At 40.7% G+C, this 25,959-nt stretch overlaps 1 protein-coding gene across 1 annotated transcript in view; it reads left to right on the top strand.

Annotated features, from left to right (window-relative positions):
- Positions 1–412: 412 nt before the first annotated feature.
- The window catches only part of LOC149798942 (cholesterol side-chain cleavage enzyme, mitochondrial-like), a 136,232-nt gene continuing 110,685 nt past the window's right edge, over positions 413–25,959 (top strand). Inside the window, exon 1 of the mRNA XM_089957858.1 lies at positions 413–556. Coding sequence (XP_089813984.1) covers positions 537–556 — 20 coding nt within the window. The 5' untranslated portion in view covers positions 413–536. The remainder of the gene's footprint in view (positions 557–25,959) is intronic.

Genomic DNA, 25,959 nt, shown 5'->3' with positions numbered 1-25,959 from the left:
TCCCAAAACACGTTCTTACCATCCCTATATGATTTTATTTGGCCATTTCCACAGGCTTCTTTAAGGAGAAATCTATACTGTGTATAAATTGAAGAGCCGCGTAGTAAATAAATATGACTTTAAATTAGGTGTTGAGAGCAACTCGAAAACAAGTAAACAACGCCCTTATTTAGATTCATAAAACAAATTATAAAAAAATGTCATGTAATAATATCGAACCTTGCAAATCTAAAGGTATACATTGAAAACACGCAGCTTACAAATCCAAGTCTAAATGATGTGTTTGAAGTTACATATATGACCGAATTATGAATTAACCTTTTTAGTGGTGCTTGTCAACTATATGTATCGAAACTAATAGGAATTTAATTTACGGTATAAGCGCTATCGTAAAAAGCCATATGTTTACAGTTAATGTTACGCTATTACAGCCACGCTCTGGGTTCACACTTTACCTACCGTGTATAAATAGATGGATGTAATGGACAACTAGCAGAGATTCCGGTGACATCAAAGAGAACGAGTACTTGATTGAGATGCTCAGCATATTTCACAGGTAAGTACCATTTACATACTCCCACATTGTTTTTTTATATACAAACAACCCTGCCAGACCGTTTCCTAGTATTAGATGTGTCATTCGGATTTGTAACGTAGCTTTAACAAGTTTTCAGTCATATTGTTACGATGTATGAAGTGTGGCAGTTTAGAGTGATGTCTAGCACTGGTGCATCATACCGCAGACATGTAGCATCATGTCACATTTTCCTGACACCAGGCTGACCAGAACTAATACTAACCTCTTAATGCTGAGCAACTAGCGAGGCAGCTGTTAGTACCATTTTTATAAGTCTTTGGCATGACTCGGTAGGGGTTCGAACCCACAACCTCCCGCATTCGAAGCTGACAGTCTAACCACTAGACCACCTGAGCGGTCTCCTAAGCATTAGGAACATATCTTTATTATCAATTTCCTTAGAACAAAATCACAGAAGAAATAAACCTGTTTGAAGCAACAAAAAGTTTTGAGAAATCATTGTTGTATATATGTGTAAGCTAAGTAACATGTAAATAATTAAAAACTCATTTCTTTGTAACTTTTTTTTAAAAATTGCATATCAGTTTACAGTATTTTCCTGTAATATTAATAGAATAGTTTGAGTAATTCACAAATTAAACATTAGGATCGACTCATGCACAAAATATCAATAGATATGTGTTCGGTTCAGTAAGTGACAGCAATAATGAGAACCACGATCACGGTAAATTAATTCGGAATAGATAAAATGTGTAAAGAAGGCAATAATTCCAACATTATAAGTTTATACCTATCTAAAATAAGAAAAGAACTTTTCATAGTAAAATGTGATTCATATAATATAAAGAAATAAAGTATGCTTTTTTGAGACATAAAAGTTGTTCCCAATAATTGGATAATTTCTGCTATCAAAAGCATTATCTGTTTATTTCTTCTTTCGAACAGGCAACTAAATTAGTAAGTAAGCAAGCTGGTAGATAAGTAAGCTATCTCGCAGATACTTTAGTAAGTAAGCATGCGAATGGGTATGTAAATATATAAGAATAAGCACCAAAATACAAGCGGTTGGTAAGAGAAAATTCCAACATTTTATATTTTAAAATGACATTGATATTAAAACTAAATCATTGGAATTTACTAGAATTAGTTGCTTCATGGCTTATTTAAGTTGCTCGTAATCTAGTTTCTAATAATATAAGTCATAATTAATCTAATTATAAATGTACATGCAGAGAGAGAGAGAGAGAGAGAGAGAGCGCAATTACTATGTAAAAATGTACAATTCTAATGTCAGAAGGAATTTATTTCAATGTTTACTCTGTAAATTTCTATAACTGGGAACAGGAGTGGGGTGGGGTGGAGCTATCTGAATGTTTCATATTTTCAAGAAGTTGTCGTCCATTTAAAAACTGTTTCTATAAAGTTACTGACTGTAAAATTTATTTAGAATTTGACGTTTATGGACGATAGATTTAAGAATTGGTCAACTAATATTTTTGTTTTCATGCTGTAATTACTGACATGTAAATATTTTATAATAAAAAAAAATATTTTAAAACTCAGAGAAGACTGAGGAAAAATGGGTTTAATATTTTAAACGCCTCATCAATTCCAAAATGCAATATCAAACACAAAAATATGATACGATTGTCAATTTAAATCTCACGTCTAGAATGCATAATATCTTTTCGGATTTCGTCTTACTAAGGACATCAAATAATTATACGCGGCTCATTATAAATACAGTTTGTACAATTAATGCACACTCTGTCTTCTACTGATTAGCTGTTCGAAACGACCGGTTTTAAAATGGTTCACTTCCACAACTAATTATAGCATATGCACCACTGCAATGATACTACTGCAAGCCCTCGAGATTAATGTCGAATCGGCACTGCGATCATTCGATGGCCATGTTGTTGTTGTTGTAATAATAATAATAATAATAATGATTATTATTATTATTATTATTATTATTCAAAGCTTTCTTTCTGGTCGTTTCTCTTGAGATAGTCCATTTCCGGTGACCTTATATCCCATGAATCTTCCACAGTTCTAGTTGTTGACTGGAGTAACGCTTACTATTGTAGACCGAGCTATTATCCAAGCTGTCCCTTTTGCATGTGGGGTACTGCTCATAGTATTCCTTCAACAAATGGTACGATCTATTCCTCAGTTTTCCAGATCTTTTTTAAGTTTTCGGACCAGGTCACTGTATTTTTGTAACTTTACGCTGTAGACTGAGACCCTTCACAGACCTTGCGCTCAATGTCATTGTTCGTTTTCATCTTGTAAATACCACCGAACCTTGGTCATTAGCCAATGTTTCATTTCTTCCTGTTGTGCTTACTGGCTATATAGAAGGTAACACGACCGCTGTTCCAACTTATTATGAGCATGTATGCATATATAATATTCACGTGAATTACTTCTTTTTACTAGTGAGCGGATTCAATTTAAAATTTATTGTTCACGAATATTTGTGGGAGATAATAATCGCGAATAATTCCCTTATGTTTATTGGATGCGCATGACAGCATCGGTGTCTCGAGAGGCAAGGCCTATTTCTTACTTATGCTAGTTACAAATCGACATCATATTTGAAATCTGTAAACAAACACATGTCGCGGTAAATGCCATGCAATTAAAAACTATGGGATATGACTTATAATAGTGATGATAGGTTCTCATTTAAAACTATTTCGTGCTGTCTGAGTATTTTCGGGCCTTTCTGCCAATGATTTTTTGTATAATTGCTACGAGGTATTCCGATTGTACTTTTATGACAACGATTTTGGAACTTTACGGAATTTTGCTTTTATGGTGAAGATATTTCTTATCAAAGTTAAACAACATGTTTTATAGGAACAGCATTCGCTCTACTATAATTGCTATCCACAACGTACCAGACAATGGACGGTAGAGCGAATACAATTTATATAAGCCGATTTGGATAGCAATGTGAGGTACACCCAGGTTTCAGTGGTTTGACTTTTACATGACTAGGCCATATCCAAAAGTAAGCACATAAACCCTATCCAAAAGTAAGCACATAGGCCATATATATATATATATATATATATATATATATATATATATATATATATATATATATATATATATATATATATATATATATATATATATATATATATATAAGCACACATGCCATTTCCAAAAGTAAGTAATAAGTCATATCCAAAAGTAAGCAAATAGGCCGTATGCTAAAGTAAGCAAATAGGTCATATCCACAATTAAGCAAGTAGGCCATATCCAAAAGTACATGTAAGCACATTCTCCACATTTTTAGATACAAGTCCAAGGGTATGTAATGTCGTTGGAGCCAAAAATTGCTGGTGGGCATCAAGCCAAATCATTCTGTTTATTTTTAAACGATTTCAATTTTGGATGTTTTGTGACCAAGGACATTTTCATTGACCCTAAAATGATTGCGTCTGGAAAGAGAACTTGTTATATTACAGTTCCTTGTGTCTTTAATTCTGTGGTTTGTAGTATACGCGAAATCAACTAACATTGGGACTATTGACAAAGTAGATTCGCGGTTCCTACGTTCCAATTATTGACAGTCAACGTCATGAAAATAAAGCCCTAGGTCAGAGGCATTAAAACCTAGCATGCACAATAAAACACTTTTGTGAAAGCTTGATTCCAATAAAAGTCACTTTCAGAGATCGTTTGATTATGGACTGGGCGCATGGAAATTGTCCTTGACAGTTCAAGTTACTTCTCTGACGCATATGAATGATTTGAAATTACCTGTAGTATTCTTACTTTGTAGCAAGAATGGCAAAAAAAAAGCGTTCCTTTACAACAGTTAGTTTAAGGATAACAGCCCGCCAGAAGAAAGCATACTGCTTGAGGACACTATCAGAAATAGTAGCGCATACATTATTACCATAGCGACCGTTGCTTTAATAATATGTAGGCACATAACACAAATCCTCACAACATGAATGGTTTCTTGTACGTGTCTGTTTTTGTATTAATACAACGGTTTTAATGAGTAGCCACTTCCATGTGCATGTTCAATTCTTCCAACCGTTCACATACTGTATTTATACCTTTTCCATTGACGTTACTTTGTATATTAAACTATCATTAGGCGCTATTCATTCATTACCACTAGGTGATCGACGACTCGGCAGCATTTGTCAGTATGGCTTCTTTCAGCTTGACAGTATGACTTCTTTGACAGCATATGTTGGTACCAAACTGCGCATATTTTGTTTTGTGAGAAGTATTCGTGTCTTCATAGCTTACTAAAATGTTTTACGCGAATTTTTCCGTTTTATCTCTGGAAAACGTTAATTTCTAGAACTTATAGTTCTGGCATGGGAATGGGATTAAGGTAAGTGTGCATGGAACGCTTCCACTTCTAGAGAACGGAATTTTGACCAGAATTCCAACGTTATAAATAGGTGGTCTCTCATATACTGTAGTTCATGGGGGACATAAAAGAGTGCATTGTTATAATTGACATCGCACTATGTTGTAGTTCATGGGGGATATAAAAGAGTGCATTGTTATATCTGACATCGCACTATACTGTAGTTCATGGGGGACATAAAATAGTGCATTGTTATAATTGACATCGCACTATACCGTAGTTCATGGGGGACATAAAAGAGTGCATTGTTATATTTTACATCGCACTATATTGGATAGGATCACTTTCATCTACTGCATATGCAAATCAGACCAATTTATACAAAAATGAGTACTAACCACCTTGGGGCAGTGTTCTTTGGTGGTGCCCCTACTTTGCCGCAGAGAACGGATTTGATGTCAATTGTCAAGCTCCCTCCTCCCCCATCCCAAATAAAGTTTTATCAAGAATTGCAACGCTTCACTAACATGAATTGAATGACTTGAAAATTTCAGCTTAAAAAAAGCTGCCAACGGTGCCCCAACCATCACAACGTTAGGCCGCTACTGTGTGAAGAGTCTGGTAATGTAGCACAAATCAAGCAGTCTATGAGAGCAATTTTTTTGCACTTAATTCAAATTCTGACACAATTTTATCTCCAGTTACTACACTACATCAGATGTATTAATCCTGGATGGAGCTATTATTCTCTAACTAAAGTAAATTACAGTGATCTACTCTTGACCCTAGAACAGCTACAGTACGTTTTTGCATTCAGTTTCTCTGTGTGTACCGTCATGAAATAGTATGCTCCTCTTGAAGGGTACTACTTATTCTGGGCAAAAGTATGTCACAGCGACATACTTTTCATGCTGAAGCGATTACGTTGGGTTTTTTTTCTTGGGGGTGGGGTGGGTTTTCTTCGTATAGTTTTTATCATTGATCACTGTTGCATATACATCCATGAAAGGTTATGGGTTTATTTATACTAGGAATGCTGCTCTCCTTAATGGCCTGTTTTTGTACTCTAGCGGATATGTAAAGATTTTGGACAAGTGATACGCAACAACATGAAGAATGGTTGTTCTTGATGTATGTGTTTTTAGACAGACTGCAAACAGATTTCAAGCAGACCTATCCAAACTATGTGCGAAACATGACACAGCCATGCCCAAGTTGTTTCGCGTACTCTATGGTTCAGTTATGGTTGACACCTGGAGAGTTTCATCATCAAAATGCACACCTTCAAACAGTTAAAACTCTGCTATCAGACTCCAAATTTCCATTAAATTTTCGTACTCAGCATAACATTACTTGTATATGATATAGTTACCTTCTGAAGACAATACTTTGGATTCTTTTAAGATATTGTGATCATGCATAAGCGCGGTTTTCATTCTTCTTTGGATTACTCATTTTCAGGAGTATCACTCATTGAGCTATTGCTCTTATAGCATGATCTACCGCATTTAGTCCTATAAACTGCCCAGTCCCATCACATCATGGCGGGCCTAGATCTATGCAATTTGTAAGGTGTAATTAACAGAACAAACAATAGAGTAGATCATGGTTTATATAGTTTGCGACTGGACTCCGATTTATATCGGTATAATTCACATTTCGTTACTATATTATAAAATTTCTCTTAAGGTGTCACCCATTTCATTACAGAAAAACTGCATCGTAAACATGCCTAACAATCAACGTTCTTCATTTATGTGACCTACGTTTCTAAGTTGGCCTTGGGGCCACGGCTGGCCGAGTGTTCAAAAGCGTTCGCCTCTCCTATCCTATATCCTAACGTAGATCTGTATGTTGAACACCCACGGGGTTTCATCCTTCTGAACCACTTTTACTGCTTTGTTCTTGAGCCGTATGTTGTTGGTGGTTTTTTTTTTTTTTTTTGTTGAGCCCCCATCACTTTGTTCTCGAGCCGTACGTTGTTGGGGTGTTTTTTGTTGTTGATGTTGAGCCCCCATCTCAGAAAGCATCTTGTTTACTACGGAGGGGGAATTACCGCCTTAATTCTATGCATGTATTTTCTAATCTTCCTTGATGCATTACTGTAAATGGATGCTTGCAAGTTCTGCTTTCATAATTCTATCCACGTATATTGTATTCTTCATTGATGCAAATCGTACGTGACAGTTTGCAAGTGCTACTTTCCTTCTGCATTATGGTCAATGGCTGCTTGCAAGTGCTACATTCATAATTCTAGTCATGAATTTTCTAGTCTTCATTGATGCAAACTGTGAATGGCTGCTTGCAAGTGCTTAGATCTACTTTCCTTCTGCGTCATTGTATCTTCTATTTATAAACTTGCTATATCACAAGTCACACAGATTGCACCTTCTAAAATCATAATTATAATTTAGCATCAAGCACGTGGCAAGTTAGCATCACGGAAGTTAGCATAAAATAATGCCTCGTTATGACAACATATGGTGCTGTGACGCGTCAGTTTCTTAGAATACGACTATTGCCTTGACCCTTGCAACAAGAGGTTATACCACTTTACGGCATGTTTGGGGCGTCTTATTTAAAATATCATTCAAATTACATTACAGTGAGCTGATTTCTCAGAGTATTAACATTCGACGGAGAGGTGGCCTACAAGAAGCACAAAACCAATTAAATGTGTCAAACTGTATACAATTAGATGTATTTACACAATGTTATATTTTCGCTGACCTTTCCCACCTCATCTCTATCTAGACATGTTGTGGATATAATTTACCGCTGCCTCATGGTGGCAGAATAACAGAATAGGGTAACCGCTTACAGGCAAGGTTTAAGGGCCTAATTTGTTTATATATTCTCATTCACAATGTTATGAGTTTAGAACATGTTTATTTTTTTTTAGAGTGCAGTGCAAATTCTGCTTTTTGTAGCAGTAAAGATCTCAAAAGATTTCATCAAATTGCAGATAATTGCACATCAAGGTAATACTTTCTCTTTCTTGTTTATTCATGAGAGAGAGAGAGAGAGAGAGAGAGAGAGAGAGAGAGAGAGAGTAGGGTAGAGATGACGATTCTGTTTATTCTGTCATTCATATGAAATTAATTTTTACATGTTTACTGTTAATCTGCAGTTTACAGTGACAGTTTAATTATATATATATATATATATATATATATATATATATATATATATATATATATATATATATATATATATATATATATATATATATATATATATATATATATATGATTGTTTTATGTTAGAAGAATAAGACACCCACGTCACACACGCAAGTAGTGAAGTGGGGCGATTCAGCCTCAATGGGACTTATCATTAAAAACAGGGTCCCGGCGATTTAGCCTCTATGTAAATTTAACATGGGGAAAACTAGCCCGGCGATTTAGCCTCAAGGGGAATTGAACATGGGGAAAACTAGTCCGGCATTTTGGCCTCAAGGGGAATTGAACATGGGAGATACAGGCCCGGCACTTTGGCCTCAAGGGAAATTGAACATGAGAGATATAGGCCCGGCACTTTGGGTCTCTATTTTTTTTATAAAAAAAATGGTAGGCAATGAAAGTCAAGACAAAACTTATATTACCTAGATCATGACCAAACAACGCGCGGACCTAAAAGAAACACTCACTCACTTTTTTACTATCCATTACTAATTTAAAAATTTTCATTTAAAAAAATCATATACTATTCATATACGTAAAGCAGTCAAATCAAACCCTAAATCTGCTATTCGCACACTTCAAACAACAAAAAACATTATCATAACCTACTATCCACACAAACGTACGTGAGCGCTTACAATCACACACACACACACACATAAACTTATACAATCACACCAGAAAAGAGTGAGTGTTTATATTCACACGGCTCTACATTTACACATTGGCAAATTCATAATTATTTCTTTTCTAGAGGTTGGGTAGCCCTGAAAAGGGCTGTTTTTTTTTTGTTTGCTATGGCAATCTTTTTTTAGGTTCTAAGATTGCGGCCTACTTTGACGATAGGTTTTCTCCCAGGATAAGGTCTGCTTCTTCGGAAAGAGAAGAAGAACTCTTTGGTATCGATACGACAATCGACAAAGCCTCTGTCAGGTTCAGGTTGCTGCTGCTGTTGTTGCTGTTGCTGCTCTCTCTCTCTCTCTCTGTGCTGTTTCTGAAGTCTATACTGCTCTGTCCATTCTTCTTTCTCCCTGTTAATTTCTTCTCTGAAGAGCTCTTCTACCAGGTCTTCAGTGACTTTTAACATTCTCACATTCTCTATCTCTTCTGGCTTCGGTATCAGACTGTGTCTGACCCTATGCAAATTCACGTAGGCTTCGTTTAGCTTAGCTAGTCTGGAGCATATCTTCGTAGGAGGATGAGTCGACAATGGATGGTTAGACTGGAGACAGCCCCCGGTTTTAAAGTCAAAGCGCGGACGTGAAGGAAAACATCCCTACACGGTTTTCGAGCCGAACGTTCAAAGAGTGTCATGAGAGGGATAGTAAGAAGTCAAAGAGCATGAATCAAGATTCCTATAGCAAAACAAAAGACAAAGGCATTTTTTATTCAAAACACAACATTTTTTATTCAAAATCACTTAACACTAACAAACAACTATAACATTTTAAACAATAATCAAACAATATCACATCAAACATTTTTTTCAAATTGCAAACATTTTTTTCAACTAACACATTATTTTAGACAGGGCTGACAACGTTGTGAATGAAATTGTGATTTCCACTGTTGGAAGTCATTAGGCCATTGATGGACACTACGTTTCCTAGCTTGAGACAAAAGATAAGCATAATGGTCACAAAACCATAGATCTACTTTCACATCGTTTCTAGAAGAAGAACGAGGATCAAAATGAGTCACTAAATGTTCTAAGGAATAGCCCAGGCTGCGATGATGCAGAAAATACACACAATATTGTCCACACACCAAGGAATCTGTGCCTTGTAATTTCACATTATTGAATCGTGTGGTCTGAGCATTTCTTCTCATAAAGTCGATGATATAATCTTCCAAAGGAGGCAATCCATACGAATCGAAATATTCCACACATCCTTCTTGAGGAAAGTAAACGGCTACCCAGTGGGTTCCTGGGAGATGACTGTCGTCCGTGTTGATGACATAAGCTAGATGGTCTTGAGGTTTGCGATGAGGGAGTTCATCTTTAGCACAGACGACAAGATTCCAAGAAGCCGTATACGAACTGTGGTTCAAAAGGTAATAAAGTTCCCAGGTACCATTGTTTTGTGTGGTTTTCTTCTTCTTCTTCACAGGTAATGATAAGTGATCAATTCGATCCTGACTTTGTGCTTGAAAATGTCTGACAAGTAAAAGTCGTTTAGCTCTGACCTCGGACCCTGGTTCACGAGAGTTTCGATGCGACGGATCTCCAGAGGCGTTAATGGAGGACAAGAATGTTCAGGCAAGCCTTTATACCACTCATTCAACACGACTTCTATCGAGATGAGACCCCATGCTTCGTCCAGATACTCGTCCAATTTTTCTTTTTGACTCAACATCAGACATTTATCGTGTTGAATTTGACTGGGATGATCGTTGTGACATCCATAGCACTCTTCCTTGATCAATTCCTTCATTTTATCTGCTAGGACTGTAGCGAAACAGGAGACTAAGTGGGCTTCTTGTTCTGGCCATCGGAACTTCATCATGATGACTTCTTCGTCTTTGTCTTGGGATTCTTCTTCTTCTTCCACAGTCTCCTCACATTCCATGTCCAAAGTTTATCCACTAGCTAAAGAGGGATAACAGCCTTCCATGGCTTCTAATAGTCTAGAATGACTTCTCTCAAACTGTTGATTTCTATCGTATTATCGAATTCTGCATACAGGATGACGTTGACCGTCTTGAGTAGAGGTTCTGCAAACTGAAGTTCCACACGAATCTGGCCGGATTTTATAGGGTGGAAATGTCCCTCGTCGCTGCCTTGGTATGGAGTGAAATCAAACGCCCACAAAGCATAGCGTCCTGCATAATCTTCGTACGTAATGCCGTGACTGGTGTTGGTTCCTAACTGGCCGGTAGCTTCGTACAGGGACAAGTACGACCTCAAGTAATTCATCTTCGCGACACCAAAGTCAGGTTCGAAAGGTCTGGTACACAAGGTCTTGCCATCGCGACTGACTTCGATTTTCTTCACGTTGAAGTGTTGAAAGCGGAAAGGATTTTCACTGAAGGCTCCATTGAAGGCTGAATTCAAGACCATACCAAGGATTAAACGTTTGGGTAACTGTCCTTGAAACAGATGATCTTCGATCATGGAATGATGGTTAGCGGGAATGGTGAACGTTTTCACTTCCACACGTCGTATCGGATACTTGGCGGTCGCTCTGCTCAAAGTGTTACTGATGTCATTTCCCACTTTAGGTAACACTTCCACGCGTCGTACGTAGAGTTTGACGTCCTCGATTTTGCTTTTGGGATTGCCACCAGTAGTAGCATCACCATCAGCCAACAAATGGAAAGCGGTACTGCTGAGATTCAGTCTCAAACGGACATTTACACCGTTCAGCAAATATTTCTCTTGCAACCACATGTCCAAATGCAAACGATCCATCAGTTCTAAACTCTTCTTATTTAAGATTCTGCTTCGTCTTTCCTCAAAGCCGTCATTGTCTTTATCTATTTCGTCACACTTGGTCGCTTCGTCAGGTTCCCATAGCACACAAGCATTGAGATGAGTATTCTTGGCATCTATTCCGTACGTCAAGAGATTTTCCAGGTAGGCACGATAAGGGTAAGTATCCATGCTGCTACTGACCAGTTTGTTATTCAAGTACAAGTCCACTCCACTGAACAAGGAATGCATGAAATTGTTGACGGGAGCTATTACCTCATCGCCATCTAGGGGCGAATTGTCCTCATCGACAACTTTGACTTTCAGGTACAAGTAACTGCTATTCAGATCGATGTAATCTTCGGGCTGTCCTTTGATTTCAAACTCGATGGGAGCGGAATCTGTCAGTGAGGAGACAGGGTGAAATTCCACCCACTGGGATTCTTGCATCGTCATCATGGTGGGGGGCATGGCAAACAGATCCAGTTCCGAACAGGCGCATGACTCTCGGTGCATCATTTTTGCTGTTTCTCAATAATTTAATAATCAAAAACGTCTAAGTCTCGAACGGTTCTTCTTTTCTTTGTCTTTCTAGCTTTAGACGTGTGAAGTCTGGTGAAAGGGTGTTTTCTTCGTCGTCTCTTTCTGCCTTGTCCTTGCTGTGGCTTCAGGGAAGCGGGAATGCTTGACTCGGTAGCGTGCAGGGCATTTATAGGTGTTTCTCGTCGGCCTAAAAGGTCTTTGCCCGTTTGCAACAAGACATTTTTGCCTGCCCTCAAGAAGGATTCTTTGGGGTTTTGTTTGTCGATGATGACATTTTGGAGAAATTCTTTGCCTTGCGACAGTGCAGCATCTTTCAAGGCATGCAATCCGCGTGTCACCATCGGTTTCAACACCGGAGCCACTGAACGAAAGGCTGATTTCAACATATCTCCTAAACCGTGTCCTCGCTGTCGAGCAACGCCTCGGTACACTGGATACATGACTTACGAGTCGTTAGAGAACCGTTTTCGAAAATGGAGTTTCACCGTGACTTTCCTTTGGTGAATGGAATATTTTGTCCCAAATCTCCTTTTATAGCAATGTTGACCGTGTCCAAATAAGACTTGCTGACGGGTAAATAACGAGGATGTACAAATTCGCGGTGAACATGATAAGTGTTTCTACCTTCCTCGTCAGCGTTCGTGGCAGAATTCACTTTGAAAGGAATGACACGCAGTAACGGTACGGAGGTGTGTCCCACCACATTGAACTCCACTGCATCGGAGTACACGAACATCAAATTCAGTCCATGGTTCAGTTCTACCGGGAAACGAAAATACCTCGCAAAATGCCCGTTGTTGTCAGTGTCTGCGATGTGAATCCTTTTGGTCTGCTTATCCGTGACCATATTGAGGTCTCCACCCAAAATGTCATACAATTCAGGGCAAACATTAATACGTATACTTTTTTGCTCACTTTCAAATTTGATTAGTAGACGATGAGACAGTTTATGGTACTCAATCGTGACACGTTTTTTTAGTGCGGTCAGAACTTTGTCAAATGCTGCATGAAATTTGTCAGCGATAGCCTCCACCAGATGTTGACCACTAAAATAATGGCCTGAGTTAATTTTAAAGTGATAAATGTAAAAAGGAGGAGAAGTGTCACTGCTGCTGCGGGGTACTGTGTCCTTCGGAAGTGATTTATATTGATTAGTGGTAATCATGGTTTCCAGCACTGTTTGGTCCAGAATTTCGACGTCAAAAGTGTTTTGAGTTTCAGTGATGTTTTTGATTTGTGTTTGGTAAATCATTTCTACCAAAGCCACTTCCCAATGGGCTTCGTGATCTAATTGGATGGCCTGTAACAGCACAAAGTGTTGTTGGGAAACGCCTCCATAGAACTGTCACTGGGTAAGGTTAAGTAAAATTGGTTTTGGTGACTCATAATTCCAGAGTTTTGTGGCTGTCCGAGTAGTTACTGGAAGTCAGAGGAGTGTCTCCGCCAAAAATGGGGTTGTTGTTGTTGTTGTTGTTGTTGGAGTGGTGACTGACACTGGCACTGGACACAAGGGTCCCGTTGTTCCCGTTGGAAGAGAATTTCAGAGAGGGATTGGGAAGCAGGTAACCGATGCAACTGCTCAATAAAATGGTCCACAATTGTTTGTCTCCTTGTTGCAAACTCGAACTGGCGATGGCTGCACCGATGACACAATACACTACAAAGATTTGGCAGAAAAAGACGATTTGCGTTTTAGGCACACGTTCTCCACACCACACCCACAAGGGTTGTTTCTGTAAATCTTGCAGAGAAGAACTGGGTGAAGGAGTGGTCGCCGTAGCTGCGTCTGTGTGAAAGGGCATGATGGTCACTTCTTTTTACAGTCGATGACTTGCGAAGCGTCGATCCAAGAATCAAAACTGGGTGGATATCCTTTCCAACGTACTTTGACTTCTTTGACACGTCGTTTGCCCACTTTACGGGTTCTGCGTTCGAGAATGCTTTCGATGTCGTACACATCGTCTTCTTTTTTGGTGACACGTTGTAACTCGGGCAAATAAAACGTTCCTTTGAGCACTTCTCCGTTCATGTCTTCCAATTTACAGACGGCAGAATGACGGCCATGCACTCGTCCAGTGACACGAAACAATTCGGTAGTCAAGTTAGGTAAGTAACCTTTGTCGAAAGTGCGTTTGGTTTTGCCAATGCGTACCCAATCTCCTACGGCCAACACTCCACTTTTCTTGGGGACAGCCCTCGTCGGGGACGTACCAAACAGGCGATCAGACACCAGCACTTCGTTCTCGGGAGTCACCTCTTGCGGGACAAGTCCAATGCTTCGATGGTAAGATTGGTTGTACGCTTGCACCAGGTGCGGTAAGATGTCGATGTACTTCAGAGTGTGATGATGCGTAAAATATTTCCACATGCGTTCTTTCAAAGTGCGTTGAAAACGTTCCACGATGCTGGCTTTGGTTTCAGGATTCTCGGTGGTAAAAAAAAAATGAATGTCACGTTTCTTTAATTCTTTTTGGAAACTTGCTTCAGAAATTCGGTGCCTTTGTCCGTTTGCCATCGAAGAGGGTGACGACCGCTTTGTTCCAACACTCGTTGCAGGGCTCACACTAACTCACTGCTCGATTTGGAAGTCAAGGGTACGACCCAGGCAAATTTGGAAAAGACGTCGATGACACAAAACAAATATTTGTAGCCACGATTGTAGCTGTCCAAATGAGAGACATCGGCTAAATCGGTTTGCCATTGATGATCGATGCCTTCCACTCGAGTGCGACTTCTGAACAGGGGATATCTTTTCTTGTTTCACTTCTGTCTTCACCTTCTTTTTCTCTTCAGATGAAGAAGGGGTGGTCATCATCTTTTTAATCCATCCAATTCTGGAGGTAGTTGGTGTTGTTAACTTGCGTACTTTTTCTGGTGGAGTTTGAAACCCTTCTTCTTCTTCTTCTCCTTTTTCTGTCTTGGTCACTGGTAGTGGTAGTGGTAGTAGTGATGGTGCTGGACTTTTCATCAAGATCTTAAAATCTTTCAGAGTGGGAAGAGCTGTTTCGTCTGAGGCTTTCTGGTGAAAGAGTTGCAGTCGTTGCAAGAGTTGACCGTACTTTTGCGATTTTTTTGTTTCGGACAAATCTTGGCGATCCATCAAGGACTGCAATTCGTGTTGTAACTGGGACATTTCGCTCAAATTGGGATTGGGAGGTAAATGCGGGGTCCGTTGTTCTTGCCAACGATGGTATTCCATCCATCGTTTGTAAGGCACTAAAGCTAGTTTTCATCCTTCCATGGGATGTCAGCGGTCGATTCTGAGATCTCGGGACTCCAGAGGGCCTTTTTATCTTGCTCCCACCAGTCCTCCCAACACGGTTCCCAAGACTCCTTTCAGTAATGGGCCTAGCAAGAGGGGTAAAATTCCTCCACGTTGGACCAACATCTTCTTTTGACGAATGGGAATTTTCTTTTGAACCATTTGGCGAAGAACGTGACGATGTTTGCCTAAGCATTGTTTCTGGTGTTTGGACAAAGGGATCGTGCCTTTCAAGACGTTCAAACAACATTCGCACACGGTATCGATGACCTCTTTGGAGGCTGATTGAATGAGTTTTTTTTCGCAGGGGTGGAGAAGCTTTGGACAGAACAGATAACATGTTCCCATGTTTGACTAAACGTGGAGGCAGTCCTTTCCTTTTCTTTCCATGGGGTTTAGAAGAGGAATGTTTTCTGGAGGGTGACATCTTTGCTTGTGGGTTCCGGGGCATTCACCAAACATACACTAACGTCGATGACTTAACACACGCACTTTTATCTTTTTTGGGGGACTATCGCTTTGTCATAAAGGTGACAACGTTTTTTCCAAAATCGCCAAGGAATCCTCCCCTTTGTTGACTCCTCTTTTTCTTTGAACGACTGTATCTTTTCTTAGGGTAACGTCGATGCTTGGCTAAGCGCTTTGTCGGATGACGAGTCTGACTTTGTCTCTTTCTTTTTTGACGATAGTGACGGTGTGCACTTCTTAAAGGTGACATCTTTTGGAAGTTCACTTATACCCCTACTTGGTCGCAGGCCTTTTTTATACTGGAACGCGTCGCCACTGGTTGTCTTTCCGGCGTATCAACTTGAGGACAGGCATGACACGTTGTGCAGGGCTACGCAACGGACTAATTCGAGCCAGTTCTTGCTTGGACAAATCAAGTAAACTTTGTAACATACCCGATCTTTCTTGGACTTTGATTTTGGGAGAAGGTACTTTGTGAGCAGCGGCCACTGCCGCTAAATTGGAGGGTCCTGCCACTGGGGAAGTTCTTGGGGTTATCAACGGAGAAGTTCTTGGTGTGATCAACGTCTCCAAGTACTTTTCAGTTCTTGGTGTCATCAACGGAGAAGTGAATGAACCTGAGGCTACCGGAGACGCGGTCACCGCCGTTGCAGGTCGTGGTTTGCGAATGTAAGGTTTTGTCCTGGCCAAGTGTCTCTCTTGCGACTAGTTTTTTGTGGGCTTTTCTTTTTCTGGGGACGTTTTCTCCGCTTCTTTTTCTGGGGACTTTTCTTTTTCCGGGGTGGTGACTGGTAAGAGAAGGGTCCCGCCACTGGAGAAGTTCTTGGAGACACGGGTCTCCTTGGGGACCTGGTCTTGACACCGTGGCTCTTTTTCTTCTTCTTGAAGCTTCGCTTGACTTTTTTCTTGGGGAGAACTTTAGGAACATTAGGATCCCATCTTAAGAGAGAGCGAATGATGACCCCTCCTAGAGTTCCGCTCCCTCCAGGTTTCAAAATGATTTGTTTTTTGGTCTGAGTGTCGATGTGGAGATTGGCCATTTGGGTCAAAGCGACTTTGTTTCGATCAAAAAAGCGTTTGGTTTGATGAGGAATCTGAATGATCCCTTGCAGTAATTGACGTGCTGTCACCTTGAATCATCGTAAGACTTCTTTGAGACTAACTTCTAAGACACGAGCCCGTATTTGTGGATTTTTTCTCGACTGATGCCATACAAGGCACGAATCAATTTGACGGGAAGATGCGACTGAAGGGCCGTCATGTTCAAAACTGTGTGAGACAGACGAAAAGTGTCTGAGGTTTTTATAGATTTTTTTGTAGGGGTTAAGTCGAGGACGGAGACGTGTACAGGACAGGAAATCTCAAATCATAGGTTTCAAATCAACGAATAAATAGGCGTATGGAGTTGAGTGGCATCGTCGTACGCCTGAGTCAGCCAAGGCGTTCCTAACTGTTTGGCTAAGACTTGCACATGCGATTTATCTCGAGGGCTTTTAAACAAGACCACGTAATGCGCATTGAGACTGATGGTGCGATGGGCTTTACTTTATTGAAACAAATTTTGAGTGATGTAAACGACACTAACATTACGATGATGCCCTTTGCGCGTAAACCATAGTTTAATTTCTTCTTCGTCTTCTCCTAACATGACGTCGAAAATGACCAAATGAGTTTGACGGGAGTCAGAGACGATTCCGTCGTCTTCTTTAGGAATGCCTTCCACAAATACGATGGAATCGCCTTGACTTTCTCGCAAGAGGCTGTACGCCGGTTGCCACTCTTTATAACACCACACGATGCGCTGAGGTGGCCGATAGATCAAATGATGTTTATGTTCGATCAGACGTTTGACGAATTCGGTTTTGCCTGAACCGCTAGGTCCAGCAATGAGCATGTTAAAGGGTTGGCGAAGATACAAAGCCTCCCAACTCCCAGGATCCAAGTGTTCGTCGATGACTTTGACAGTGAGGGAAGAGGGAGCAGAGACAGCAGAGGTAGCCATAGTGTTAGGAATGTCACTTGTGACACGAAAACAAACAAGACAAGAGTTTATATACTTTTTTCAGGACACGTTTATTGAATGTTTTAAACATGAACACAAAATACAAAAATACATAAAAGCCAAAGGCCTAAGTACAACGATAAAAGGCACATGAAAACCATCAACGTGCAATAGAAACAAGTTTCTGTACAACATGTTTTGGGTAATGTTCTGACCAGTTCTATAGGGAGTAAGGTCATACAAGTGTCCTCCCGAAAGGGTCTTTCAGGAATGTCCACGACAGTCTTGTCCTGAGTGACGAATTCTTCTTCTGGTACCGTCATTAACACAGGTTGAAAAGTGACTTTTTTCTTTGGACGTTGAAAGGAAGGATCACAACTCTTGTGCATGCTGGGCCACTTCTTGGGTCCAAGCCTCAAAACCCCTTTTTTCCAGGCACGTACATCTGTCCAGTGGGGGTGTAAGTCACAAGCTACACACACATCGTCATACACGTCTTCGGTAGTTAAAAGTTGACGAATCTTTTTTTTCCCGTAGAGGTCGAGAAGTATCCAGATGAAAACGCAAAATGAGTCTCTCGTGAACATTTAAAGGCACCACTTTCATGTTGAATGGGATGGTAAATACTGTTCGTAAAGAGGCCACAAGGAATCGGCGGGTAAACAAAATCCCAGAAACCAAGTCACTAAGACACACTATGCGTCGTCCCAAATTGATTGGATACAGTTCTTGCAATAATTGATGGTAATGATCCAAGGTTTGAATATGGTCATTGAGTTCCTTCCACGGAATCTGTTCAATCACTTGTGACATAAGCCATGGCATGGATTCCTGTTTTTATAGTCTCTTTATTTCGGAAGCAATAAAGGTACTTTCTAACTAGAGATCTTCGTTCTCCAGTTGGGAATCTAAATCTTGCATACTGTAACCTACACTTCAGAGTTCGTTTAGAAGTTTCCTCTTCCGCTAAGCAGATTCCACGTAAAATATGTTGGTAATCCTTTAACTCGTCTTCCTCAGTGCGTTGCTCTAGGTGAATCTCGAAGTAACCAAAATGATGAACATTTCGTTCATTCACTAACTCAAAGTGTTGAACAAGGTCTGACCACTGAAACAATTTCTGACGAATCAGTCCTCTTATACCATTCAGGTACCAGTGGTTAAACATCTGGTGACGTAACGGATGCAATTGTTCTTTACGTTTGACTTGTATTTTCAGCAGCTCTCGGTAAATCCGTTCTCTCAATACCACAGGCAAAGCACGAATGTTCTCTTGTAAAGTATCCATGAATAGGTCAGTCAGTACAATTCAGAATCTTCTCCTAGAGCAAAAGTAATCCACATAGTGAGTAATTTCTGACCACTGCCATTCAGGGTAACCTCCAAGAATCTCATTGAACTCTTTTGATGTAAACGGGCTAGAGTGATATAATAGGATGAATGCACACTTGACCCAGAGAAATCTAACACACTGGTTGACTTTTTTCACTTTCCTCTTGTGAATTTCTCGGCATAAAAGTTCTACAGTTACCCATTGAGATTTCACTCTGGCAAGTCCCTGCCAAACTTCCTTGTAAATCTTCTCTTGTAGTTCTTTAGGTAATGATTCAATGTCGTTTTTGAAATGAAGTTTAAATACTGGTCTCGGTGATGTCCAACATTTGACTCCTAACCAATCTGGTTTCTTCAACGACATGGTAAGTTACTTCAATGTCTCGGTCCCACTAAGGGTAAGTAATGTTCCAGAATAGCTGAATCTTTATAGATACATAGATCCATTCGTAACTTCAGTCCGCAAGCGAAACACTGTACTTCGTATCCAAATCCTGACTCAGGTCCCAAGTAGACAAATCCTGTTCTAGCTAAAACATGCGAAGGAGGTAATCCTTCCCTATCCGTAGGCCATTTTTGAAACGTCTCCAATCGACGGGCACAATCACAATAGTCAGGTAAGAAGACTGGAAAATGGTAGGGTTTGAACTTGGAGTTCTCATCGGGTTTCTCACTCGATTCTTGCTGTGGCGAAGTCATGCTTCTGGTGGGTGGCTATCCTCTTACAACCAATGTTTTATACCGACATGTCCATGCGGCAAAGTAAAGTGGTTCGGAAGCCGCACTCGCTTCTGGTACACGATTTGATAGACATTTTCCAAGGATCGACTGACGATGTGGTGAGTCGGTAAACGTTCAATCTTGTTCGGTTGATAGGTGGTCACTTTAAAGTGGTCATCTTATCCAGAGTGTAAGGCTTCTTTCAATACGCCAAAGTTCACCACTCGACTGGTACGATAATTCAGAGTCAATCCTTTCACTTTACACTTCGTGTGCACTTCTCCTTGTTTGTCCCGGTATTGGTAGCCGTAATTTTTAGGACCGCCACTGGCGAAACTTAGATTCTTGTCGTCGGGGTGCTCGTCTGTCCAGGCTCCTAAACGGTCTCCTTCGATGTCAGGGTGATGTTGAATCGGGTGATGGATGTAAATGCAACTGTCCGTGTCAAAGTACAGGACACGTTCCCCTAACAGTTCTAAAGCTTCGTACAATTTTAAGCGAGCATGAACTGTCACGTAAGCCGCAGTGATGACATTTCCAAAGCGGTCGGCTTCTACAAAGTCCAGATCTTCTTCGTAATTGACTAAAATCAAATCCTCGCGAACGACGTCCACGTTTTTCATGAATTTGGTTTTGTCGTGAATCATCTGAAAGTAGCGGGAAGGTTCTGTCAAATATTCCGTCTTGGGTAAACACGGTCGTTGTGCCATTTTGCCCACAAGCAATTTAACATCACTTTGGCAAACGATCGCCTGCCTTCGTTTTTCTCGATGTGGTCTAAAGTGATGCCATCTTGTTCCCAGTATTTCTCTTTGAATTTCTTTTGGTCTTCGGGAGTGTGACACCAGGACGGATAGCCACTGGCTTCTTGTTTCAGTTTCAAAAAGGCATCCACGTAGTCTGCGAAAATGCCTTTCTGCGTGGGGTCACCCTTGTGGTATTGTTGTGTCTTGGGAAAGTGACAAATTTCGTACACTTCTAACAGTTGATATCCCATGTCCAGATCTTTGAACAATTCTACGCTGACCCACGTCCCCGTCAAGGCACGTTCTTCCTGAGTGTGCTGACAAGGCTGGTCTTGGTTGCACGTTTCGGCACAAGTACGGCACAAAGGAAACATCAGTTTGTCTTGACAATGGTGAGGTAAGTAATATCGTTGTCGATACACTAAGGAACACGCTTTGGCAATGGTGCAAGCTTCTTTCAAAGGATCGACCCCTCCGTGTTCCATGAACAGTTCTCGAAATTTTCCACAGCAACGCCGTAAAATGTCCACGTCGGAACGACAATACTTTAGCATTTCTTCCTGAAAGTCAAAAGGGCCTGAGGCGTGAGCCTGGTACCAAGCGTAGAAAGCTTCTCGTTGTTCGGTACGCATGTTGTCGGGGTCGTAACAGTGAGCCTCAGGCAAATGGGGTAAAACGGCGTGTTGATTGGCTTCCGTATTATAAACGTGTGGAAAGTACCCTTTAGCCATTTCTGTCATTCCAAACGTTTTAGGCATTCGACTCAAAGGCATGGCCAAATAGCTCATCGAATCTTTAAACTGCACTTGTCCCACTTGCATGAAAATGATTTTGGCTCCGTTCAAAGTAACTTTAGGACGTTCGGTGCCATGTTCTGTATAGCATCTGAGAAGAAACTGGCCATCGTATCCGGAGAAATTGTGAGCCATCACCGTGGCATGACGATGACAATCTCCGTAACGTTCGATGTCCTCTTGGCTCCACGTCTTGTCGATGGGGTCTAAGACCCATCGAGCGAAATCGGCTAGCGTGTTCGGTCCTCGAAAAAATTTTCCACGTCCTCCTCTTACTGCATTGAGGGCAATGACTGAAAATAGGTTTTTGAATGAACTTCTCGCACACTCGATGAGCCACGCAGAAATTAGGAATGTGAATGCGGGTCTCTTGCATGCATTCAAAATCGAAAAAGATGAAATTGCCTTTCTTTTTGTGACCATCCTCTTTCTCTGGTTGGGGTTGGTATTTTTGCACGTAGCATTGGTGTTCCAAGTTCACGATGTGGTGACAAATGTGACATTTTTTCTTTCCTCGACATACGTGTGCCTTGGCATTGTTGGTACATAGACCATGTCCACACGTAGGGCACAATCTCAGGAGTTGACAAGCACATTTCTTCTGTGAACCTTGTGTTTTCAAATGTTGTTGGTAACAGGTAGGACTGAAAAACGTGCGCTGACAAGCTGGACAATGCACTCGTTCTTGCCCTTCGTTCAGACAGGGTTGAGAGGCCAAACATCCTGAGCATTTCGATCCACAATGTTTGTGTTGCTCTCGATTATTATAACCATAATCACATTTCTCACAGTAATAACTGTATCCCAGGAATGCAATGATACTGGTAATGGCATCAAAATGTTCATCGTGATGATAAAGGTAAATGTATTTTCCATCCTTAAAATCTTGGCCTCGAAACAACAGAGGCCCGCGCACTTCTTGAGGGTACACTTTGAAAGTGTAGAGTGGAGCTAGGACATCTTGCAATTTTTGCATCTCAGGAATGCCACAGGGTGTGTCTTTGGACATGCCAGCTTGTTGCAACAGGAGTTCTGCTTCGTTTCGTTGTTTGGCTCGGTCAGATTGTCGAATAGTTTTCCAGGCTCTTTTCCATTCTACCGTGTCGTTCTTGTTGGCATAGGATCGTCCCACCACGATGGCTCGGGCTAAGCACATCTGGTCTTGAGGGTTGTTAATTTGGACGAGACTCTTTTAGGTGCTGCGAAGACCCTTCACCAATAAGACCTTTTTGTGCTGTCCGGTCCCTTGAGGAGGAGAAACGGGGGTCATGTCCAGTGTGGCTTTTCCATCGGTGATGTCAAACTGGTCGTTGGATTGTTGTACGTGTTGAATCTTGTCCATGACTTTGGAAGCGGTCAATTCTGCAGGGCTGCTAAACTCGATCCAAACAGGGGATTTCAAACCGTCGTGTTGTATGAAAAGTCTCAAGCGATCGTCTTCTTTGGGTTGACATTGTCGCTTGAGTGTGGTGAGCAAAGAATCCCACATCTCGGTGATGAACCCTTCTGCTTTCTCTAACGGTACTTCGGACTTGAAATCTTTAACCTTCACTGTGTATTTGTAAGCCGTGGTTCTAAATTTTCTAGAGGGACGCTTTTTCGTCTCTTGAATGGAATAGTACTTTTCAGGGTTGACTAAGGGTGGTGAACTTTGTTTAGAGGAAAACTCTCTGGGTTTGGATTCTGGTTTACTCATGTCCTCTTCAAAATCACTGGCATGAATTTGTGCCAAGACTTCAGCCCTGGTACGAGGCGATAGATCACGTTTCTGCCTCTTACTTTCTTCTTCTTTCTTCTCAGATGAATTGGATCGTTTCATCTTGATAGCAAAATGTCAAATGACTAAAGTTTAAACACCATGGGCTACTTTATAGTCATGGCATACCAGCGTATATAAAGGGTATGTGTCTTGTCCTTCCACTATTCATTTCACTCTCAAACGGAGCACAACGATGGAAGAGACTACCCAGATCAAACATTTCATCAGAGCGTTGCGAGGAGTCATTAAAAAATTTCTTCAGACCAGTCGTCGGACTACTCTCCTTCCTTTCGAGATAAAAGTCAAGATACTTGCTATATCTGTCAGAAGAAAGGGCATTGGTCTTCAGAGTGTCCAGACCGTCAAAAGAAAAGGGGGGGGGGGGCTAGAAGAGACAAAAGTCAAGATACCTGTTATTATTGTCAAGAAAAAGGACATTGGTCTCCAGATTGCCCTAAGAAACAAGAGGAGTCAGAAGAAGAGAGGGATTCTGAAGAGAAAGAAGAAGAGGAAGAAGAAGAAGAGGAAGAAAGCAGACAAGTGAAGAAAAAGAAACAGGAGAAGAAAAGAAGAAGGGAAGAAAGTGAGGAGGAGGAGGAGGAAAAGACTGTGACTGTGAAGAAATTGAAAAGACATAGAGAGTGAAAAATGAGACAGAAGAAGTCTATGAATTTTTTAAAGTGCTATGTTGTGAATTGTGAATTGGATTGTAAATATTTATAAAAGAATAAATTAGGTATAAAAAGGTAAGTGTCTTTGGGTTTTGATTTTAAAATAAGAACTTACACTCACGCACTCATACACAGACACGTACTATAGGGGTAAAATGTTTTATTTTTAGTTTGAATGGATGTTGGCAATTGAAAGACTATCTCTTTTCGAGAGACATAGGTGGCCCTGAAAAGGGCCTTTTTTGGTGCAGGGGTGAGTTTAAACAATCAACTTTAACTGCCTTAAGTCTTTGCCACGGCCAAGGCCTACTTCTGGACTTCGTAATGTTGATGATGATGATGATTTGGTTGAAATCACTAAGGGTGGTACGGTAGGCTTAGTCACAGAGTTGGAGTGTTTAGCTCGGGAAGGTCGTATTCTCTTCGGTCGTAATAAAGAAGTCTGATACATTTGTTTTAGACTTCTTAACTCCGCTAAAATGTCCAACAGTACCGTGACCGTTTGACTTTCACACCCTTGTTTCTTTGCTGCTGCGTCTTCTTGTTGTTGTTTTTTTCTTACCTCTTCTTGTTGTTGTTGCTGTAGGAGAAAAGTTTGTTCTGCTTCCTTTTGCTGTTGTATAAATTTCTCCAATTCTTCTTTCTGTCTCTGTCTAAAATTCTCCACGTGCGGTAGTGAAGGAGAAGGTGGCGAAGGTTCCGGAACAAATTCTTGCAAGGTAAGAAAATCCACAAAATCCCAATTTACCTCTTCTGAAAGTAAGTCCGGGTTCCCTTGGGTAGTCTCCACTGCTGGTGCACCCCAATTTATCGTTTTCTGAGTTTCCGTCATGTTGAAAAAACTGTCGCATGGATTGACTGCACACAGGTACTAGCGAATCTATATAGGGAATGTGACGTCACAGACTGCTCTCTTCGGATTGGACGTGGGCTGACTGAATTTTGTAACGCGTGTTTGGATTGGTCAATGAACTCAATCCGTTTCAATCCTTCCTCTCCCTATAAATAAGCGCCGTTTGCTGCATTCCTTCACCTGTTCTCGGCACCCCAACATGTGGACCGATGTGCAATCATCAACTCTTGTGTCTTCCATGATGTTCCGGACCGACATAAAGATGTATGTTCGATCCAAGTGGACAGTTGTCCACAGGACAGACACCAGCCCGTGGATAAGAAGAATATATGTGGAGAGGCAAGGATGCCTAAAAAGAGTATTAATATATGGCCCTGCAGTCAGGCGCAGCTTGAGAAGAAGAAGATCTCAAAGATGCTCTTTATGTTCATATTAAGGGTATATTAACATAATACCAAAGGCCCTTTTCAGGGCCACTCATAGGTCTCGAAAAGACCTTGACTTTCAATGCCTACCCTTTTTTTAAAAAAAAAAAATAGAGACCCAAAGTGCCGGGCCTGTATCTCTCATGTTCAATTTCCCTTGAGGCCAAAGTGCCGGGCCTGTATCTCCCATGTTCAATCCCCTTGAGGCCAAAGTGCCGGGCTAGTTTTCCCCATGTTCAATTCCCCTTGAGGCTAAATCGCCGGGCTAGTTTTCCCCATGTTAAATTTACATAGAGGCTAAATCGCCGGGACCCTGTTTTTAATGATAAGTCCCACTGAGGCTGAATCGCCCCACTTCACTACTCACACACACACACACACACACACACACACACACTTTCACATTTCTGTAAAATGTTTTTAAGGCTACTCACTGCTCAAGCTGTTGTAGCATCCACCACCACCCTCGCATAAACATATTCATTTGTCTGAGATTGTATCACTATTTTATCCTGTTTAAAATAAGATAATATTGTCTTGACACAAAATATATCATCACAATACAACTATGCAATAAAGCAAAATAAATAAATAAAAACTATATACAGTCCTGTGTTTAACTTTGCATAGGAAATATTAGAGAAAAATAAATATTTAATGTAAACCGGCATTCATAAAAACAATATTGTTAGATGAATTAGTCTAAAACAAAAATTATCATAGAGGTAGGCAATTATATATAAGGAACAAATACTTGGATTGTCTTGTTACATTGCTATTATAGACTTATTTGCCAATCCCTTTTGTTTTTCACATTCACATGAATAAAACATGAATAAAGACAAGCTTTTCATACAGTGTGGCTTTTGGATTGGACATACACTCATAACTGCAACTCTGAGGA

The sequence above is a fragment of the Sinohyriopsis cumingii genome, chromosome 5, assembly GCF_028554795.1.
Source record: "Sinohyriopsis cumingii isolate HCF-2022 chromosome 5, ASM2855479v2, whole genome shotgun sequence".
Classification (NCBI taxonomy): domain Eukaryota; kingdom Metazoa; phylum Mollusca; class Bivalvia; order Unionida; family Unionidae; genus Sinohyriopsis; species Sinohyriopsis cumingii.
This window is presented reverse-complemented; position numbering and strand designations above follow the sequence as displayed.